General features: G+C 36.1%; 4 protein-coding genes across 6 annotated transcripts; 2 read left to right on the top strand and 2 right to left on the bottom strand.

Moving 5' to 3' along the window:
* The first annotated feature begins 95 nt into the window (after window positions 1-95).
* On the top strand, window positions 96-4055 carry LOC103872856 (bromodomain-containing protein 9). The gene is made up of 9 exons (XM_009151299.3): window positions 96-710; window positions 1202-1238; window positions 1374-1452; window positions 1548-1593; window positions 1677-1775; window positions 2169-2237; window positions 2328-2685; window positions 2771-2919; window positions 2998-4055. The coding sequence occupies exons 1-9, from the start codon at window positions 276-278 to the stop codon at window positions 3661-3663; spliced, it is 1938 nt and encodes a 645-aa protein (XP_009149547.1). The 5' UTR covers window positions 96-275; the 3' UTR covers window positions 3664-4055.
* Window positions 4056-4950: 895 nt separating this feature from the next.
* Window positions 4951-9917, bottom strand: LOC103872855. The gene is made up of 4 exons (XM_033273432.1): window positions 9886-9917; window positions 9488-9833; window positions 9291-9413; window positions 4951-9065 (listed from the first exon to the last, which is right to left on the bottom strand). The coding sequence occupies exons 1-3, from the start codon at window positions 9915-9917 to the stop codon at window positions 9312-9314; spliced, it is 480 nt and encodes a 159-aa protein (XP_033129323.1). The 3' UTR covers window positions 4951-9065; window positions 9291-9311.
* On the top strand, window positions 9829-14889 carry LOC103872851 (probable serine/threonine-protein kinase PBL21). The gene is made up of 6 exons (XM_009151294.3): window positions 9829-13226; window positions 13308-13355; window positions 13527-13681; window positions 13762-13951; window positions 14039-14430; window positions 14513-14889. The coding sequence occupies exons 1-6, from the start codon at window positions 13127-13129 to the stop codon at window positions 14771-14773; spliced, it is 1146 nt and encodes a 381-aa protein (XP_009149542.1). The 5' UTR covers window positions 9829-13126; the 3' UTR covers window positions 14774-14889.
* Window positions 14890-14947: 58 nt separating this feature from the next.
* Window positions 14948-19088, bottom strand: LOC103872852 (protein NLP4). 3 transcript variants are annotated; one of them, XM_033292975.1, is made up of 7 exons: window positions 18849-19088; window positions 18673-18763; window positions 18510-18579; window positions 17562-18368; window positions 17431-17478; window positions 16086-16950; window positions 14948-16003 (listed from the first exon to the last, which is right to left on the bottom strand). In XM_033292975.1, exons 4-7 carry the CDS (start codon window positions 18318-18320, stop codon window positions 15222-15224), a joined length of 2454 nt encoding a protein of 817 aa, XP_033148866.1. In that variant the 5' UTR covers window positions 18321-18368; window positions 18510-18579; window positions 18673-18763; window positions 18849-19088; the 3' UTR covers window positions 14948-15221. The 3 variants fall into 3 exon arrangements, with proteins under 3 accessions (XP_033148866.1, XP_009149544.1, XP_009149543.1); XM_009151296.3 differs by lacking the exon at window positions 18510-18579 and having other exon boundaries at window positions 18849-19087; XM_009151295.3 differs by lacking the exon at window positions 18510-18579 and having other exon boundaries at window positions 18673-19087.
* Window positions 19089-19475: the final 387 nt, after the last annotated feature.

Here is a 19475-nt window from a genome sequence, read left to right as displayed (position 1 = left end):
TCCCTATCAATTTCTACCAAAAGGTGTATAGCGCGCGCACAAGGTGCGCATGACATAAAAGAGTGTCACACATCCTCAAGCCTGTTTAGGCCCAGATACAGCCCACTTAGGTTACATAACCCTTTCGGCACGTGCGAGTTCACCCAAGTAATTCTCTAGTTTTAATTTCATTTTTAATTTTTTTTTTTTAAACGTAAGAAAACACGAAACCAAACGCCTGTACAGGAGAGGAGAAAGAAAGGAGAGAGGAGAGAGAATAGAGAGAGAGAGAGAGAATGGGTGAGGTAGCTGATACAATGACGAAGAAGAAGAAGAAAGGGAGGCCATCTCTCCTAGACCTTCAGAAGCGAGCTATCAAACAGCAACAATTACAACAGCAGCAGCACCACAGAAACAACCACGACGACCCTAGATCCGGTCCCCAAAACCCTAATTCTCCCAACTCCGGCACCCGATCCAAGCGCCGGAACCCTAATCCCAACGGAGTCTCTTCTTCCGACTCCCCCTGGATCAAGGACGACGACGAGGAAGACGACGACGAGCGGCGGGAGAAGAAACACAGGCTCTTGCACGGATTAAACTCCCACTCTCATCGACATTCTCCTAATTCCCAATCAGGCGGTTCCGATCTGAACCTCGACGAGACTCTCGAGGCTTCCTTTAATAGACGGAAGATCGGTGGTGGCGGCGGCGGCGGATCTGGATTCGCGGTTCGTTTTCTAATTCGAGTTGTTAAAGCTATTAATTTAATTCTAATTTAAAAAAAAAGGAGTCGAATCTGAGAAATTAGGTTTAAATTATATAGTTGGGGATTTCGCGCGTTTATGTTGTGAGTATTCGTTCTGTCTTCTGCTTCAAGTATAAAGAGATGATGAGTTTGACTGTGTCTTGATTTTGATTGGTGGATAATTCGTATTTCAGCTTTTTCCCTAAATTATTTTCCTTTTTTTTTTGGTGTTGCTGTGTTTATCAGTTTTTATTCTCGATTTAATATGAATATTAAATTCTCTGATTTATGGTATTTAATCGAATTAAAGAAGCCTCTGCACTGAAACCTTCATGTGTCTCTTAGTTATACTTTCAATTTACATGGAGCATATCTACTTGTTTTTTTCTATGATTTACGGGAGAAAGCTCACATTTTTAGTGGATTCTTGGAGTTGATGATGATGATGACGATCTGTTTGATAATTCTCTGCAGGGAGAAAAGGCTTCGAAAGCGACAGACATTCTTCAAGGTACCCGTATAAAGACCCCCTTTTTATTTTCAATTTATTTAATTTATCTGATGATTCGTACGTACGTACTTACGAGGATAAAAAGGGGAGATTTTGCTGATGATTAATTTTAAAACTTCATTGACATGTGGACAGGCTCTCCCGTGGAGTCTGGCCCCACTACTCCTTTGCCGGACAAAAAGTTGTTGGTGTTCATCCTCGATAGACTTCAAAAGTATTTTCATTTCCTTTCTCTCTGACATAGTCTCATTATTTTGTATTTTGGTTGATGCTTTTGTTTGATCGATGTTGTTTTACAAACACTTGTAGGAAAGATACTTATGGCGTTTACTCAGATCCAGTTGATCCTGAAGAGGTGACTGTCTGCCCCTTCTGTTAAACGTTTCAAGCTCATTAATGTTCTGTTTGTCTTATCTCTGTTTGGTGTGTGTGTTACAGCTTCCTGATTATCATGAGATTATCACTAATCCAATGGACTTTAGCACAGTGCGGAAGAAATTAGCCTCTGGAGCATATGACAGTTTAGAACAGTTTGAGGTCAGTTTTGTACTCTGAGAGCATTGGACGACTCTTTACTTCTAACTTCCTATAGGGTCCTATCTTTGACTCTTTCGAGTTAGTTTGTTTTTCGCTTGTGCAAAAAGATTATGTTGTGGCATCGTCATTTTAAAATTTTCTTATAGCTTCTTATGGTTTATGGAGAGCCAATGCATGATGTTGTTTGGCGTGCATGTTATATGTAGCGTAGGGTAGAGACCTAAGGATGTTTCAAAAGTTGTGTTCCACTCGTAGTAACTATTAATCTGTTTAGAGTCAAATTTGCCTCCTATATTGATTACATGTGAAATTCGTGTGGAGATTGGTGTTGGAACAGCTCTTTTGTTTCCTTTTTCTGATAAGTGTCCCTTTTGGCCCTGTTCCTGTTTGCAGGGAGATGTGTTTTTAATATGTTCAAATGCAATGGAATACAATTCATCAGACACTGTATATTATCGACAGGTATGTCTTAAATTTTTATCTCCTGTTTTTTCCTTCTGATATATCGTGTGGTTCCATGTTTCTGAAATAGCGCTTCATTTTGGCTTGTAGGCGAGGGCTATACATGAACTGGCTAAAAAGGACTTTGAGAATTTAAGGCAAGACAGTGACGATGAAGAACCACAAAGCCAACAAGAACAACAACAGCAGCAGCAGCCAAAAGTTGCCAGAAGAGGCCGTCCTCCCAAGAAACAGCCTGAACCATCTTCCATTGACCGTACTGCTTCTGAAATTTCAGCTGATGCGCTCATTCCTGGAGGAGATAGCTCTAATAAGTTTTCTGGTGCTTATAATCTAAGAAAGACTCCTCCTTCAAACAAGTTCCGTCAAGCAGAAACATCAGTTAGGATCAATCATAACAGTGAAACCCAAAGTGGCTGGTCTGTTGATTGGGAGAATGAGTTTCCACGTAAAACATCTCTACCTTTGCTCTCATACCTTCTTTCAAACATTTTTATGCCAAATATAAAATCATCTTCTCTGTTTCTCTGCAGCTTCGGTTGTGAAGGCGGTTAACAAGTATGGGATGAAACATTTCAATGTCGATGATAACAGACGCGATACCTACAACCACCTATCAACTTCTACACAGGAGCCTTCGGTTTTGACAACGCTTGAAGACGAGTTAAAACAGTTGATTCCAGTACGCTATCATCAATCCTATTATATCCTTCTTTAGGGTGAAACAAGAGTCTGACCATTTGTTTTCCTTATTCATTAGGTTGGGCTGAACACTGAGTACGGTTACGCGAGGAGTCTAGCACGATACGCTGCGAATCTCGGTCCTGTTGCTTGGAAAATTGCATCAAAGAGAATCGGAACCGCGTTGCCCCCTGGAGTTAAATTTGGTCCAGGTTGGGTTGGAGACAACCCTTCAGGAACTGAAGAGGATGATTCTCAAAAACAAACCTTGCTGGGAAAGCAAAAGTGTTCTAATGACTTGGCGTCTGATGATCATTCGAACAGAATCCTTTCGCCAGCCGCTTCAGTCTCGAGCGCTTTCATAGGAAACAGACATTCTTCTTCCGCTCAAGGAATCGAAGAGACTGCACCTTCTCGTGTCTTGGTTTCTGAGTTCCCATCATCGTCCTCCTCTCGACAGGCAGGACCGCTGATCAAACCTGAGAGCAGCAACCGCGGCTTCAGTGGATTCAGCCATAGCCCAAGCCCGATGATTGGAGTCACGAGTCAGCAACAACCAAACTCAACCACCGAGGCCGTACCGGGCTCGCAACAGCAAGGGTTGTTGTTTCCTTATAACAAACAGGAGTTCCACCGGTTTCCACCGGATCTTAACGCTAGGATTGTATCGCCAAACTCTCCCGGGGCCAACCAGCAGACTAGTTCGTCCTCGTCGCTGCATCCTGATCTGGCATTACAGCTATGAGAAGATGAATGGATCTGTTTGGAAGACCAAGGATGAGAAAAAGAAAGAGGCACTTTCCAAAGGCTATCTCAGCCAATGTATTTTCAGGGATGAAAATCACTCGTGGGAAAGGTCATGGCCTTTTTGTTGTGGCATGAAAATATAAGGGACAAGTCTCGCTATTGTACAGATTGTTGCAACATCCATATTTTTTAGTGGTAAAAGAGAAAAAAAAGAAGAAAATGAAAATCACAAGAGTCTGTCTCTCAAGCTGTAGAATGGTTTGTAGTTTTAAACTTTTACAGTATTTTTCCAATATGGTGATGTTGTAAGCGCTCTTAAACCTTGGCCATATAAAAGAAGATGAAAGGAAAGGTCTTCACTCTTCGGCATTCGATTTTTTGGAAGTATTATCATCAGTTTCTTTCTTGTAACTTGTATATGACTGACTATGCATGATTTGTTTAGGGGTTATTTGTGAAATAACCAAACAAAAAAACAAAATTAGTCTTTTTAGAGAGTTGGTAGAGAGAGATAGGAAGAAAAAGGGGGAGAGAATGAGAATTTGGTTAGTTGTGAATTTTGGTTTTTTTTTAGCTATTGGATGCAATTTCTCATTTGTTTATTAGTGTATATACTGAGTGATTGATGTTTTAGATTTGCTATTGTATTTGAAAGATTAATGTTTTGGAGTGTAGTTATTGTACTTATCTTTAAAACAAACATCAAATAAAATATAAAAATATGAATAGTGAAACTTTATTGGTAAAGCCAAAAAGTGATAATAAATAATTTATTTCTTGTTTTTAATATGTGTGAAATAGTCAAAACATCAAACATTTATATCTAAAGAAAGTACATTATTAATGACAAAAGTATTACTCTTTCCGTTTCATTTTAAATGTCATTTTGGGTTTGTGCATACAGTTTAATAAAATAACTAATTTTGTATATTTTCTATATAAAAACATAATTGTCTATATATTTAATCATATTTTAACCAATAGAAAAATAAGTTGCTGAAAAAATTAATAAATTTTGCATTAAAAATTAAAAATCGAAAACTACGCTTATTTTGTAACGTATAAAATTCTCTACAACTACACTTGTACCCCTCGTTAAAGGTGTTGACTTATTTGTTTGTTCGGAGTGCTTTCTTAGTTGAAATTCAATTATGTGAAGAGGGGCCGACGCATCACGGGACTTGCATGAACGTATTGTTTGTTTCATGGTTATCCTTCTCCAAGTCTTATTTATTTTCCTCCGATGGAACCATAGGTCTGTATATCCACCTAGCACCTAGTTTAGTTTTTTTTTATCATATGAAATTGTTGTCTCGACTCTGGAGTGTAGATTCTATATACATGTTTGGGGGTAGTTTTTATTTTTTACTTGAAAATAGGTCAAACAAGTATCAAAATTATAATATCCAGAACTGCAGATATCAATTATATGGTATAATTATATTCGTACAGTACGTCACAGATTCTTCACGGAACAGCTCTATCGTGTTTAAATAGCGTCGAGCATGTGTAAGAGGCTGTACATATTTGAGTTTATGAGTGTGTAGACATTTTAGTTTTTTTCAATGGATAATAAATGCTAAGAAACATAATTTGTAAGGGTGAATCTATTTGAGGACCCAATCTATAGTAACTTGTCATTGGAAGTCATCAATTTGTAAGGGTGAATCTACTAGATTGCTATTTCTACAGTCTACTCTACACACGATTTGCCACTTGTTCGTCCACTTACAATAAATAAATAAACGTGCCTTAATAAAAAAGATCAGAAGAAATTATAAATAAAACAGAAGAGGTACTTTTCGTTAAGAAGATTTGATGATTTTCTTTTCAAGATTTGGTAGTAGATCTTGCAAATTAGTCAAAGACACAAATTAATTATTATTTTGTTTAGTCTTTACCAATCCAACGTTTTTTTAAGTGTAGTAATGGTGGATCTCATCTCGCATCAAAACCGAAAATTACTTAATACTCATTCCCGATCGTTTAACGGATTTGAAATGTTAGCTTAATTAGTAAAATTAGATTTTTTATCCGCGCTACGCGCGGATTGTGTTCTATACATTTTCTTTTAAAAATTGATATTTTAAAATATTTCACATTATATTACATTAAATCTATGTAAAACATTATAAATAATAAAACAGATCATGATAACTTGAGATTTTCTGTTATGATTTTTTAAAACATTATTATATTGTTTGATTTTGTTGTTCATGCTTTACAATATTTTCATCCATGAAAAAAATAAATAGTTATAATTTTATTGATTAGTAATTGATTATATATGTTTAAGTATATCTGGAAAAATTACTAAAATGTTACATAATAGTTTTTTGATAAAGTATCTGTTTGCTAAATATATTTAAATTTCTGTGTAACGTTTATTTTTATTTTTATGTTTTTGGCCCCTATTTTCTTTCTTATGTTAAGAATTTATTAGTTCAAACCAAATATAATTCCTTAGAAAATATTTCTTGTCTGAAAAAACAATGTAATCAATTTCTTTCTAAAGTTAATCAGCTTTATATATATATATATATATATATATATATATATATATATATATATATATATATATGAAATATATTTCAATAAAGACTAACATCTAAAAAGGATATTGCCCTACTTAGAATTTTAGTAAAACATTTTGTAGCATCTAATTTTTGTTTGGTATACTTTATATCAGGTTTTTGTTTTTTATTTGTCATTTGTTTATATGTTTTATAATATATTTCTTACGGTTAAAACATAATTTCTTACAGTTATAATAAATAAATCTAATTTAATAAACTCAGTGTTTCTAAGTTCAAATAACAAATTTCATACAAATAATTTTTGCTATACGGTATTTATTTGTGTGATTTATTTTATTTTTGGTATTTATGTTTGTTTTGTTAGCCTACTTTATAATCAATAACATTTATTCTCACATTATGTGATTTTAATCTCTTATTATTTATACTTTGGGTTATGTTTTTAATCTACTTGAATTTATTGTTTTTATTGGTGTATTGTCTTTTATAGTGTAGAGTTTTTGAGTTTAGCTTCCAATTTAAAACTGATATTGGAAACAGACCGGACTTAGATTTGATTGCCTACATTTAGTATTTTAACATATATATAATTATTAGTGGAAAGTAACTACTTAAAAAATTCTATCATTAAACTAATAGTTTTGCTTAGGAGCTATTAATATCATAAGTTATACATGAAAATATAATAACAATTACAATAGTCAATAGGCATAAGATTTTGTTAGTTGGAAACAAATAATTCGGAAAGCAAACAAAGCAATCACATGATATGAGATCTCATCCCAATAAAATAATATAGTAGGTTTTATGTAATCTTACTATAAATTTATATAATAAAGTTGGTGAGAACGTATTTCATACTCCCTCCCTTTCATATTAAGTGACTTAATATTATATAACAATTTATTATTTTACAAAATAAATGTCGTTTTAGGGTTTCAGTGAAATTTATGTCATTAATTTGTTTCTTTACCTCTACATAAATTAAGAAAAAAATTAAAGCAATAGAATTCTAATTGTTAAATAAGGGCAAAATCGAACATTTTATCTTTTTTTTAATTGGCGTGAATTTAGAACGGTAATTAAAATGAAATAAAAAAAGTATATGTTAGAGTCTTATTTTATTTTGTTATAAAATTGTTGTAGTTAGAATATGATATGCAATATTTACAACCTAATTGATAAAAATGTGCAAATTAAAACCATTTATCTATTGAAGCTCTTGTTAAATTTTTTCTCTTCATAATTAAAATAAGGATGCTACTTCTTACTTTATCTTTATATATTTAAAATTAAATATATATTTTCAGTAATGTTTATAAAATATTAATTTTGATATCTTCAGATATTATATAGATGATTCAATTCATATTAACAGCTGATAAACTATTATTTATATTTGATTTTATAATTTGTATCTAGATTTTTATTTGAATAGCTTATACAGTTAATTTATATATTAAAGTATTAACTTTTGTTTTGTATTTAACAGAAAGTCATAATTTATGATTATTATATATTTTCTCTGTTTTAGTGTATTAAATAGATATGAAGATTTTTATTTTGTTTCACAATGTAATTTATTTCGAAATCCAATGAAAAGATGAAATGACTAAACAATATTTATTTAAAAAGTTAAAATTAAAATTTGAAATAGAATTTATTATTAGTTATTCTTTCTCAATAATTAAGTGCTAAAGACAAAAGAATATATATCTTAGTATTTGTATATTTCAGGTTTACAAAAAGAAATCTATAAGAAATTTGGACGATGTAGTAATCACAGAAAATGCCAACTACGAAAACATACTAATTTGAATTTATAATCACATGTGTCTGTTCTCTGAAAACCTAAAGACGTTGCCCAATTGCAAAGTCCATCACGTTGTAAACATAATCGACGTGTGCATGCAAAATATATTTCGCTCATAAATTCTTGAAACCGATTGCTCCGTCGGTTCCATTGTTGATCATTGCAGAAAAATCGATTTGTTTTTGAAAAAAGGACTGTTCAGTTCAACGGCAGATGCACATCGTGTCAAGATAGACTTTGAAAATGGACAGTGATGAGACCTAAAAGCTCACTACATTAGCTCTAGCAGGAAAGACTCCTCCAATGATCACCCCGAATCCAATCCCTGGTCTTGAGGTTCAGAGCCAATGGCAGTGGGATAAAACAGTATAGCTGCCTCGGGAAACCATTGATCCCAACATATAGCTGAATAAAACATTGCACCAATACTTCAGTTATGATTTTGTCTACTTATAAATCACACGAAAAAGCTAAGCAAGAAAATTTCGTTTATACATGTTAACCAAATAGCAATGATAAAGTAAGAAAATGTTTAATTCGGAGATTCTTCTACTCAGAAACTACTTTAAAGCCAGTGTCACCATGATTGAAAAAATATTTCTCTTAACCTAAAGAATAGAAAATATATCATCAAAAGAAAGTCGAGGGGTTTCTAACCCCAAACTTGATTCACCTGGTCCATCAGGGGTATGCGACTTCCTATAAATCCCGAGGTTAGTTCCATCAGAGTCAATAATGTCAATAGAGTTGTAAGTGCGTTAATTTGCCTACTCAAAAAAAGCTAACCGGCATCACTACACTCAGATCCTTGGCCAGCTTCTGCATCATGTGTTAGTAACCCATATCCAACCATTCAAGCACAACTATATAACGGAAACATCTCCAGATGACATCTCCCGTGTTGATGAAAGTACAAAAAACCACAATCTAAGTATCAAAGGTGCACCAATATGAAAAAGAGGATACCTTGCAGTGGTAGGATGATCTTTGTAAGGCTTGGCTCGCTGAAAGTAGTCCTCTCTTGGTGCTTGACAGAAGTAATATATGTTCCTGTATTCATGTATGTAAAAAAAATGATTGGAGATACTTGCATTCATATTGTATGGTAATCATTTTTTTTTAATATGCAATAATCAAGGGAGAACATCATAGATCACTACATAACAGGACTTTACTCCAGAGTCCACAGGTAGAGCATCAGATATGTCAATACTTAAGGCAGGTATGACAATTAAAATCGAAACACTACAGCAGATATGTAAAAGGAAGAATGACCTGAATAAGAACGATGTTTGCCTAAATCGAAACACTCAGAGTCGCGTTCATGGTGATCATGTCTGTTCCTACACCACCAGCATCTTGACCAGCTTGGATCTTGAGCGTCTCGAATGTTATACTCTGCAAAGTCCAGATCTGAGAATTGGATTCTTGAATCAGATTTAAAATCTAAGAGTTCAGATCGGAACACTAACCTTGACAGTTATCTTCGGTTTAGCAGCTCCGTACAGAATCAAAGAGAAGAGACCAAAGAGTATGAAGAACCCAACGATGAAGGCCAAGACATAGTACCCACGAGGCATGCCACGATCTCTCTCGCCGTCATCTAACAACCCTTCTTCTTCGATCATCGCACACTCTTTCCACTGCTTCTCTCCGCCGTGTCCTTTCCGCTTCGAGCCGTCGTTGACTTTCCGAGACCCGGGTTTCAAAGACCCGGAGAATCGGGTTGAGGAGGATTCTCGTGAGTAGCGGCCCATGGATGATTGAGAATGCGGCGGAGATCCCATCGGACTAAGTACCAGAGTTGAGTGGTGTTGGCTTTACACTAAAAAAAGAACGATGTTGGCTTTCTTTTATGTGCTTCTCTGACCAGAACACAAAACCAAGAAACAAAAGCCCCATCGCTTTTTTGCTCTCTTAAAACTCGTTTACATTTTTTTGATGTCTCCCTCTTCACACTCTCCATCGGTTGCTCTCCAAGGGTGAGCTGCTGTAAACGTAATAAATTAATTAGCTAAGGAAATCAGGTGAGAGCCGATGGTTAGAAGAAATGGTAAAATGACTTGAGAGGTAAAAGGCTAAAGCAAGGAGATTAATAAAGTTGCAGTGAGGAAGGAGAAGAGTAAGAGTCTGCCTCTTTGTCGCTGGAGTGTGGAATTAAGTTGGAATACGAAGGAAGTGGAAGAAGGCTGTGGATATTATATAGTGAGTTTTGGAAATCTGAGAAGTGGTTCTCATCGGACTGTTTCAGAATTCCAAAGATCAAAAATGGATATATGAAGTAGTGGAAGGTGAAAGAGTGACTTTTTGTTTAGTTGAATATTAGGTCTGAGAGAGGTAGGCCTGAAATGGGCCATGAAGAATTATTATTTGCTCACACCAATGATCCAATATTTTTCTTGTGTCGATTAAAGCAGAAGTGAGATGGCATTTTAAAATTCTATGATTGGCTGATTTTATGAACGACGTGGACATGCTGAGAATGAAGTATATCTCATTTTTAGTATAGTTTAGATGCTAGTACAGTTGTTACAGAGTTAATTATTCAATGGTAATAGCATTACTAGTTGTAGTTGTAGAGTTATTTTTTTTTGTCTTTTTGCACAAACATCAACTTTCGTTAACCAATTCGTGGTAATCAAGATTATAACCTCACATACAATGCCGAGATTTAGTATCACCTAGGAACACTTAGAAAAATCCTAAACTACTCAATTAAAACGACATTGTATTTTTCACCACCGAAAACAACTTCATCCCTCTACACGGAATGAATATCTCTTAGGCCACCTAATTCTACCACTAAAAGACATATAACAAAACATAACCTTGACCACCAATACACCTACAATGAGAATTTCAACAAAGCCCATAGCGAACTGGTTCTAATAATCGATTTATTAAACACAGCCAGTCGCATCATCGCTCGTAAAGCGCAAATTCCACATGGAAGGACCAGAAGCTGGGGACAGAGGTTTTGAAACTGTGAAAGTCGGGTTGAGGCAATGGCTCCATCTACGGCTAGCTAGACCCTGCAACAAAGAAAAAGAAGCAAAGCTACCAGATCTGTCAATAAGTCAGTACTGCGAATGCTTTGCAACTAAACATGTTCATCACCAAACCTTGATAACCACTCTCGTAGACCAAGCAGGAGAGCACAAGGCTTGACACATTCCACCTCCGAGAACTGGATCATGGTGATGACGAAGCGGACCTCCAACCGAACCATAGACGATCCTTTATGGAGTTAGAAGGTTTCAGCACACGCATCTCAAGAGTTGGACCGGCGAACACACTTCCGCCATATGAAACTCCGGTATGCCTCCGGAGGTTAACTCCGAGACATCACACATCTTGTCGGGAAGTAGGAAAGCGTCGAGGGGGCAAATAGAAAACAAGATAGGGGGAGGGAGATACCTTCGACGCCGGCTAGAGACACCGGACATCAGGAGAAGCTTTAAACTGCCGCTTTAGGTTTTTTTTTTTAACTCTTTGTCAATTGTAGAGTTATATGTGTTATACAATAAAGTTACTTAAGCCATGCAAAAAAAATTGGTGAGAAAAGTGGGTGTGTGTTATTTTCTGTTCATGGGAATATATAATAAGTTTTTTTCCTAACGGCTTAATATATAAATAAGAGTTCCAAAAGTATTGTGACAAAAAAGAGTTCCGAAAGTAAATGCACTAGATCGTTTTTTTTTGTTGTTGTTAATTTCCTATGTTTATATCAATTTTAGTGCCATTAACATGCTTTAGATATTAGATGCGTGAATTTTTAGAAGATCAAAATTAACGTCAACAAATATGAAAAATAAGAGGAAGAAGAATGAACAGCTTGAAAAAGTTACAAAACATATTAGCTTGAAAAAGTTACAAAACATATTGCTTGAAGATAGAAAAAAAAGAGCAAACATATGACGGAGAAAAAGAAATAGATTGGTGAAATTGACAAATTTATTTATTGATGATAAAGTAGCCGTTAGCTAACTAAAGAAAATTAGTGACATATTTCTAAAACGGGTAACTAAAGTCAATGCGGGATATGAGAGATGAGGACAGTGTGACCACTATCTAAATAAAAGAAAATCAGTGGGACTTGAAGAGGATGTAATAGCAACGTAATATCAATCAGTTTAATACGGACCGTCCATTTGTTGAGATCACAATCGAACATCCACTGTCGGCCTCGTGGGTTCTCCCCCACACACTGTACTGTTTTTCCATTTAAAGTGACGGGTCAAGCCGAGGGTATTCTATCCGAATTTGAATCGCTCCATAGTCTTATTAGAAAGTAGAAACATTAGTATTATTCCATTCCTCCTTTTTTTTTTAAGTGTCATTTTAATATTTTTCTTGTTAAACAAAATTACCATTTTAAAATTAATGCAAATTGTACTTATTTTCAGTTTAATTTTAATTGTAAACAGCATTGAGCAAAAAAAAAATTGCAATAAAAATTTGGAATTAATGTAATTAAACAAAATAATCTGCAATAAAATTTTGGCAAAGGTTGAAAATACTCATACATCAAAACAAAATACAATTGGCAAATTAGTACACAAAGATGGACCTGAGTCCTGACAATTTAAATGCCAAAGAAAAGAGAGACAGGTCATGAGGGTTGAGGATGATGACGAGAAGAGATTATAAAATTTTGGATGAAATTAATTTTGATATTTTGGAAGATGATAAAATGAGAAAAAAATATTTAATTATTTAAAAAGGAGGGTCCTACTTGGTAAAGAACAAAACGAAACTCGGCGTCTTCTACCACTTAAATATTAGTAGTTCCAACAACAAAAAAGAAAAAAAAAAGTTTAATAGTAACACAGAAGAATGAATGAAGAAGAACACAAAACTAAAAACTGTTGTAACATTTCCGTGATTTTCTCTCCCGTTTCCTGTGTACATTCTGTTCTTTTTAAAAAGACTTTTTCTCTCTTTCTTGTTTCATATGATCCTTATATAGTTCTATCAATCTCTTCAAATTCTAGGCTTATTTGTCTTCATTTGTTGTGTCTGGTGGTATTTCTGGAGCCGTATCAGCTCCATTTCTATAATCTCTTCTCTCTTCCTCAAACCAGACCCATTGTTAGAAAGAAAAAAAAGAGATGACTTGCTTCTCTTGTTTGAATCCTCGAACCAAGGACATACGAGTCGACATTGATGCCTCTCGACGCAACTCTCGTTGCCCAACAACCGACTCATCAGGTTCCTTTTCAATTCCAATCCAAACACACTTTTACTGTTCTCTCTGAATGTTTTGTTCTTTTTGTTTGTTTGTGATTACAGTTCTTGGAAGTGATACAACAGGAACAGAGTCGATTTCTGGTATTTTAGGTTAGTACTGTGTTTATTAATGTCACCACCATGTTACAAAAAAAAAAGGAAAAAACGTCACCACCTTATTGGACTTTTGTACATTTTTGGAAGTGATACAAAAATGTATGAACTGTGTTTTGTTTATTCATTACATTTTTGAGTTAAAAATCTTGTCGGAATCTGGAACAGTAAACGGAAAGGTGGATAGTCCGACAACTGGTGGTGGAGCTAAGAGTTTCACGTTTAAAGAGTTAGCTTCTGCAACAAGAAACTTCCGTGAAGTCAATCTGCTCGGTGAAGGAGGCTTTGGTAGAGTTTACAAGGGACGTCTAGATTCAGGACAAGTCAGATCCTCAACCCCTTTAAAAAGAAACCTCTGGTTTTTTCATAAAATATTTGATGTAACGCTATCTTCCTCAACCAGGTGGTGGCTATTAAACAATTGAATCCAGATGGGGTTCAAGGGAACCGAGAATTCATAGTTGAAGTTCTTATGCTTAGCTTACTCCACCACCCGAACCTCGTTACACTCATCGGTTACTGTACTTCTGGTGATCAAAGACTTCTTGTCTATGAGTACATGACAATGGGAAGCTTAGAAGATCACCTCTTTGGTTACTTAATTTACTTGAACCCTCCATCTTACTAATAAATATTTCATTTTCAATCTTTTCTTTTTACTCTTATGTTTTGATTTACAGATCTTGAACCAAATCAAGAACCATTAGGCTGGAACACAAGAATAAAAATCGCGGTTGGTGCAGCTAGGGGAATAGAGTATCTTCACTGCACAGCAAACCCGCCAGTGATTTACCGCGACTTGAAATCAGCAAACATATTGTTAGACAAAGACTTCATCCCCAAGCTGTCGGATTTTGGATTGGCTAAACTCGGTCCTGTAGGAGATAGAACTCATGTATCCACACGAGTCATGGGAACTTATGGTTACTGTGCTCCCGAGTACGCAATGAGCGGGAAACTAACAGTTAAATCTGATATCTACTGCTTCGGTGTTGTCCTTCTTGAGCTGCTAACCGGGAGAAAAGCCATCGATTTGAATCAAACGCAAGGCGAGCAGAATCTTGTTTCTTGGGTAAGTTAGTAACTAAGTTGTTAACCCGGAAACTTCTACTCTTGTTTAACCTAATATTTTGTTTTTAATGTGTCTGCTGCAGTCACGTCCATACCTAAAGGATCAGAAGAAGTTTGGACATTTAGTGGATCCCTCTCTACGAGGCAGATACCCAAGACGTTGTTTAAACTATGCTATTGCCATAATTGCAATGTGTCTGAACGAAGAAGCTCATTGTCGACCGTTTATAGGTGACATAGTTGTTGCACTCGAGTACTTAGCCGCACACAGTCAGTCTCATGAAGTTAGAAACGTCTCCTTCACGTCACCTGAGGTCACAAGAACGCCACAACCGTACTCGTAGAAACTCAAAAGTCTTGAGATCTTTAAGAATTTCACGTACTGTAAAAATGTTTTTTTTTCTTTACCACAAAACAAGAATTCATATATTTTGGTAAATGTTATTTTTTTTTATAGTTTCTTACACTTATTTGTGTATATAGAACACGACAGTTATAGAAACAATTGAGTTATTTAATATATATCTACATTTAACAAAGAAATTACAGAAGAACCAAAAAGAACATCTTCAGTATCTTAGTAAGAAAGGATCTTTACATCATTACATGTTCTTCTCTCTGCTGCGTTTTATAAAACAAAACACAAAGCATCTACTAATAATGCTTTCATAACAAAAAAAAGAAGCACAGCATTAAAAATTTATGAACATTTATAACACAACACAAAGTTATAAAGCTTTTGTGCCATGTCCTATAAACTCTTCTTTCTTTCTTTCATTCTCTGATTTATAGTCATTGCCATAGAGTGTAACCTGTAGGTGAAGACCGTTCAGGGAAATGATGAGAAGAAGCATGAAGCAGAAGCTTAATGGTATGACTCGGTGTGGTTCTGCAAACATCTACACACTCTTCCACATCTTCATCACAAGTCAACAAAACCCATTCATTGTCTTCGTCTAAGTACTTAAGATCATACCTGCTCATATCCTCTATGCTAAACCTCTTCCCTATCTCCCACTGTAGATCACTTAGCCTGCGTGAGTTCTTCATCCTGAACCTGATGTTCTCTTCTCCGTAGCTAACTTTAATCCTCAGAGAGTCATCATCTTGAGATGATGACGACAACAAGTGTGTGCCTTGACCTTGAGGGATGTTTTCTAAACTAGAGAGAGTCAAAACTGAGCTTTGAAGATCGACTTCGCTGCTCACCTTCTTGAAAGTATCACCTTGAGAAGGATGAGCTGTTGCGCTGCTGTTTAGTTGTGTTTCGCTGGAACAGCACTGGCTAGAGCTTGAACTGTGACTGTATTGAGAAACAGGTGACTTCGAAAGCTGCAATGGTGGCGGAGGAGGAGGAGGAGGTGAGGTCTTAGGTTGTTGTGATGGCTCCTGTGAGGCTAAGTTGGGGAAGTTTGCGTAGAAGGAGCCTATAGGAAGAGGACCTGAAACACCTTCAACAGAATCAATCACTCGTTGGATCTTCTGAAGAGAATGTCCCACTTTCTTGATCTTTCTTGATGGCCATCTTTGTATACCATGTTGCCTGCATATCCTCTTCAACGTCGTTGGACAAACTGAAAATAAAAAGAGATCAATCTTTAGGACGTTCTGACAAAAACTGAATAAAAAAAAACAATATAACAAAATGCTGCTTACCACCGATACTCTTGGCTGCATCTTTAAGACTCCCTGCGAAGTACTGTCTAAGAACATCCAAAGTGATGGTTTTATCTGCCTTTGTACGCTTCTTCTCAGCCATACTATTAAAACCACCACTGGTGAAAGTGTTGCTCTCATTGATGTTAGACTCTCTGGTGTAGTCATAGCCTCTTTTCAAACCAAACCCATCGCTTGGCAGCTTGTCTCCTCCATCAAACACCAATCCAAGATTCTGAGGATTACTATGATGTAGCTCCGATGTGTTCTCTATCTTAGGCGTCACTACCTCCTCCCTTTCCACCACTTCACTCTCTTCTTCCAGCTCCTTATCCGTAACAGTCCTCAAGCTCCTAGGCACATGAGCCATAATGGTCGAAAGAGCGTTCAACATTCTCCTCTGCTCCTCCATATTATCACAGTCCTTAGGCAAAAAGAACTCCAAGACGAAATCAGCATCCCCAGTGTGGATGCAGCGCAGGCGTATCGCAACGGCGCCGTGCAGACCGAACATATTAGCGTGGTGAGAGAGAGGGTACTCGGACTTCTTGTAGTTAGAGACATCAGGTGAGAAGCAAGGACCGTTGGTCAAGAAGGCTTGTCCTGCTACTCCTTGGCCTTTCAGGAGGTGATGCTCAGAGCAAGCTTCTTGGAACTCACGGACTGTTGGATCACCGAGGTAGCAAGCGTCGTCAATTGTTGACACGCAGTGGATGTAGTTCTCGTCGTTGTGACGGCAGCCGCTTTTGTTTTGTTGGAGACAGGAGACCCATGTCTGAGCTAGAGGGAGTTTGTGCGTCTCACAAGCACATCTCAAGAGGTTTCTGATTTCAGGTAATGCAGCTTTGTAGGATAAGTCACATCCCTGAGATAAAAGAAGAAACAATGCAGTTAATACCATTACCTAGGCCTGAGCACATATATCCCGAACCAAAAAAACAAAACTGAACTGAGAACAGAACATGTACCCAATATAGTTTATATATTTATAAATAACTAAATTTAGTTTTAAAAATAATCAAATAATTTTAAAATCTAATCCGAATTATCCAAATTTAATCCGAAAAACCAAAAATTCTGATATTTAATCGAAAAACTGAATTTCCTACTTTTTAACATGAATTAACCGAAAAATGGAATCGAATAAGGATCTGAAATTACCTTGGATATTAGTCGGTTCCCAACTTTGTTACCAAAACTAAACCGAAAACCGAAATAATTGAACAAAAACCGAACCAAATTTCCTAAACATCCAAAGCACCAAACAAGAGAATCGAATGCCCAGGCCCCAGGGGTACCCTACCCATACCAGAAACTAAAGAACTTGTGTAGTTTCTTTGGTTACCTTTAGAGAAGGTGGAACCGGAAGTTCAGTGCTCCTAAGATCAACTGCCTGTGACAAAAACACACATTCTTCCCTCTCAGAGAAACCATTTCAATAGCAAAAGCAGAAAGCTTTTAGAGGATGACACAAACCTGAAGCGCTCTGCAGATGCTTTCAAGCTCAGGTTTTAGTTTAACCATCTCAGTAGTCATCACAACCTCAATGACACCCAAGCAAATCTTACTCCCTTGCTCAAACACCGGAATCGCCAGCGTCCCACGTACATCACAGTCCTGAGCGTGCTGGACCCTCGGATACTCCTCGCTCTTGAAGAACCTAACATCAGGAGTCCACTCAGGGAGCTTCCCCAAGAAAACCCTTCCAGGCAAACCAGCCAAGGCCTTGGAGTCATCTTGCTCAGCGGAGAAGTGATAGTTCACAGAGATCTCTCTGTAGTTTGCAAGTCTTTGACACATCGGGTCGTGGCTGAAAGGCTGTTCCTTTGTGGTCAAAACTCTCTTGCCGCCTCTGTTGACAGGAACCCATAGCTGTATAAGTGAGCCTCTCTCTGTTGTGTAGTCTTTAATGTGTTCAACTGCTTGGACTAATCTCTCGGTGACTGAAGAACCACCACCACCTCCTGGTCCTATCCACCACCTTTTGTTCCACTGAAACTCATCTGCACAATCTTGACCGTAGGTTTGAGATACTACACCAGATGTGCAGATAGCAGACGTGTCTTGAGTTGGTGGAGACCACATGAAGGAAGATGGATCAAAAGGGGTTGAAGGAGGTAAGTTGAGAAACTCAGATCCGTCTGTTGTCTCTAACCAACAACCATCTAGTAGCAACCCATCCATGAACTCAGTGTCCATAACTGCGTTTTGAGTTTGAAGAAAACTATCTTCCATTGGTTTTATTGGTTTTTAGCTAATCTCTAAATATCAATGGAGCACCATCTGAAAAAAAAAAACAAAGTATTGATTTTCAATTAAGTTTCACAAACAAACAAAGAAGGTCGAGAGCAAGATCCATAGATAAATATAATTCATGATGACATAATAAGGAATCCAAAGTTATAAAAATAAAAAAAAACTCAACTTTTTATTTGATTTCTTCAAACTGGTCAAACTAAGAGAAACTCAGTATCTTTATAGCTTAATAGATACACTGATTAAAACCCACAATGAAAGATCAAACCTTTAAAGCTTTTAGATGATAAATCAGAAAGATCTTTCTAATGGAGAAAACAAAGAAACTCACAAGGTAGAGAGAGATTCTTCGGAGATTCCTTAACTCAAGTGGGTTTTAAGATTCCCTTTTTATAAACTGAAGTCGGTTGCAGTTTGTTTGTCTGAAATAAAAGGAACAGATGAGAAAGAAAAGAAAGCTGTAAAGATGTCTGAATGGGTTATGTGTCTGTGATGAAGAAGAAGTACCTTAAGATGAAAACAAAATAAATAAAAAAGGAATTTAACTTTAAACACTTAAAATGAAAAAAAGAGTGAATATTTGTGGATCGTTATCTCCTCTATGCATCGGGACATAGCGAGACCTTATTGAGGTATTTGTTTTGTTTCGTTATATTACAGAACATCTTTACTCTCTCTAATCTCTCTCTCTTCCAGGCTGCTTAGGTTTTTGAGAGAAAAGAAGATTCTCTCGCTTTCTAGAGAGAGAGATGATAGAATAAACAAAACAAGAAATAACATGTCTTGTGCAGTGAATTTCTATTTATGTAGAAAAGTCAGAACTCTATTTTTGTTTAGCAAACGTCACGCATAGAGACAATGAGAATCAGAGAATATCAACAATAATTATATGTAATAAAAAGAAGAAAAATGATTATCTAAATATATGTATACATTTGATTTGACACCAACAACGGCAGAAAAAAAAAGAATCTAAAACTTGTGAAAGCATTTTATTTTCTTTATTATGTGACTAATCCTTTTTTAACCAGCTGACTAAAGATAAAAATAGATTGTTTATTTTTATGATAATTGTTTAATTCAGTTAGTGGTAGAATGAGATTCTAAATTTTGTTGAAAATTTCAAATATAATG

The sequence above is a fragment of the Brassica rapa genome, chromosome A06 (genome assembly GCF_000309985.2).
Source record: "Brassica rapa cultivar Chiifu-401-42 chromosome A06, CAAS_Brap_v3.01, whole genome shotgun sequence".
NCBI classification, from domain to species: domain Eukaryota; kingdom Viridiplantae; phylum Streptophyta; class Magnoliopsida; order Brassicales; family Brassicaceae; genus Brassica; species Brassica rapa.
This window is presented reverse-complemented; position numbering and strand designations above follow the sequence as displayed.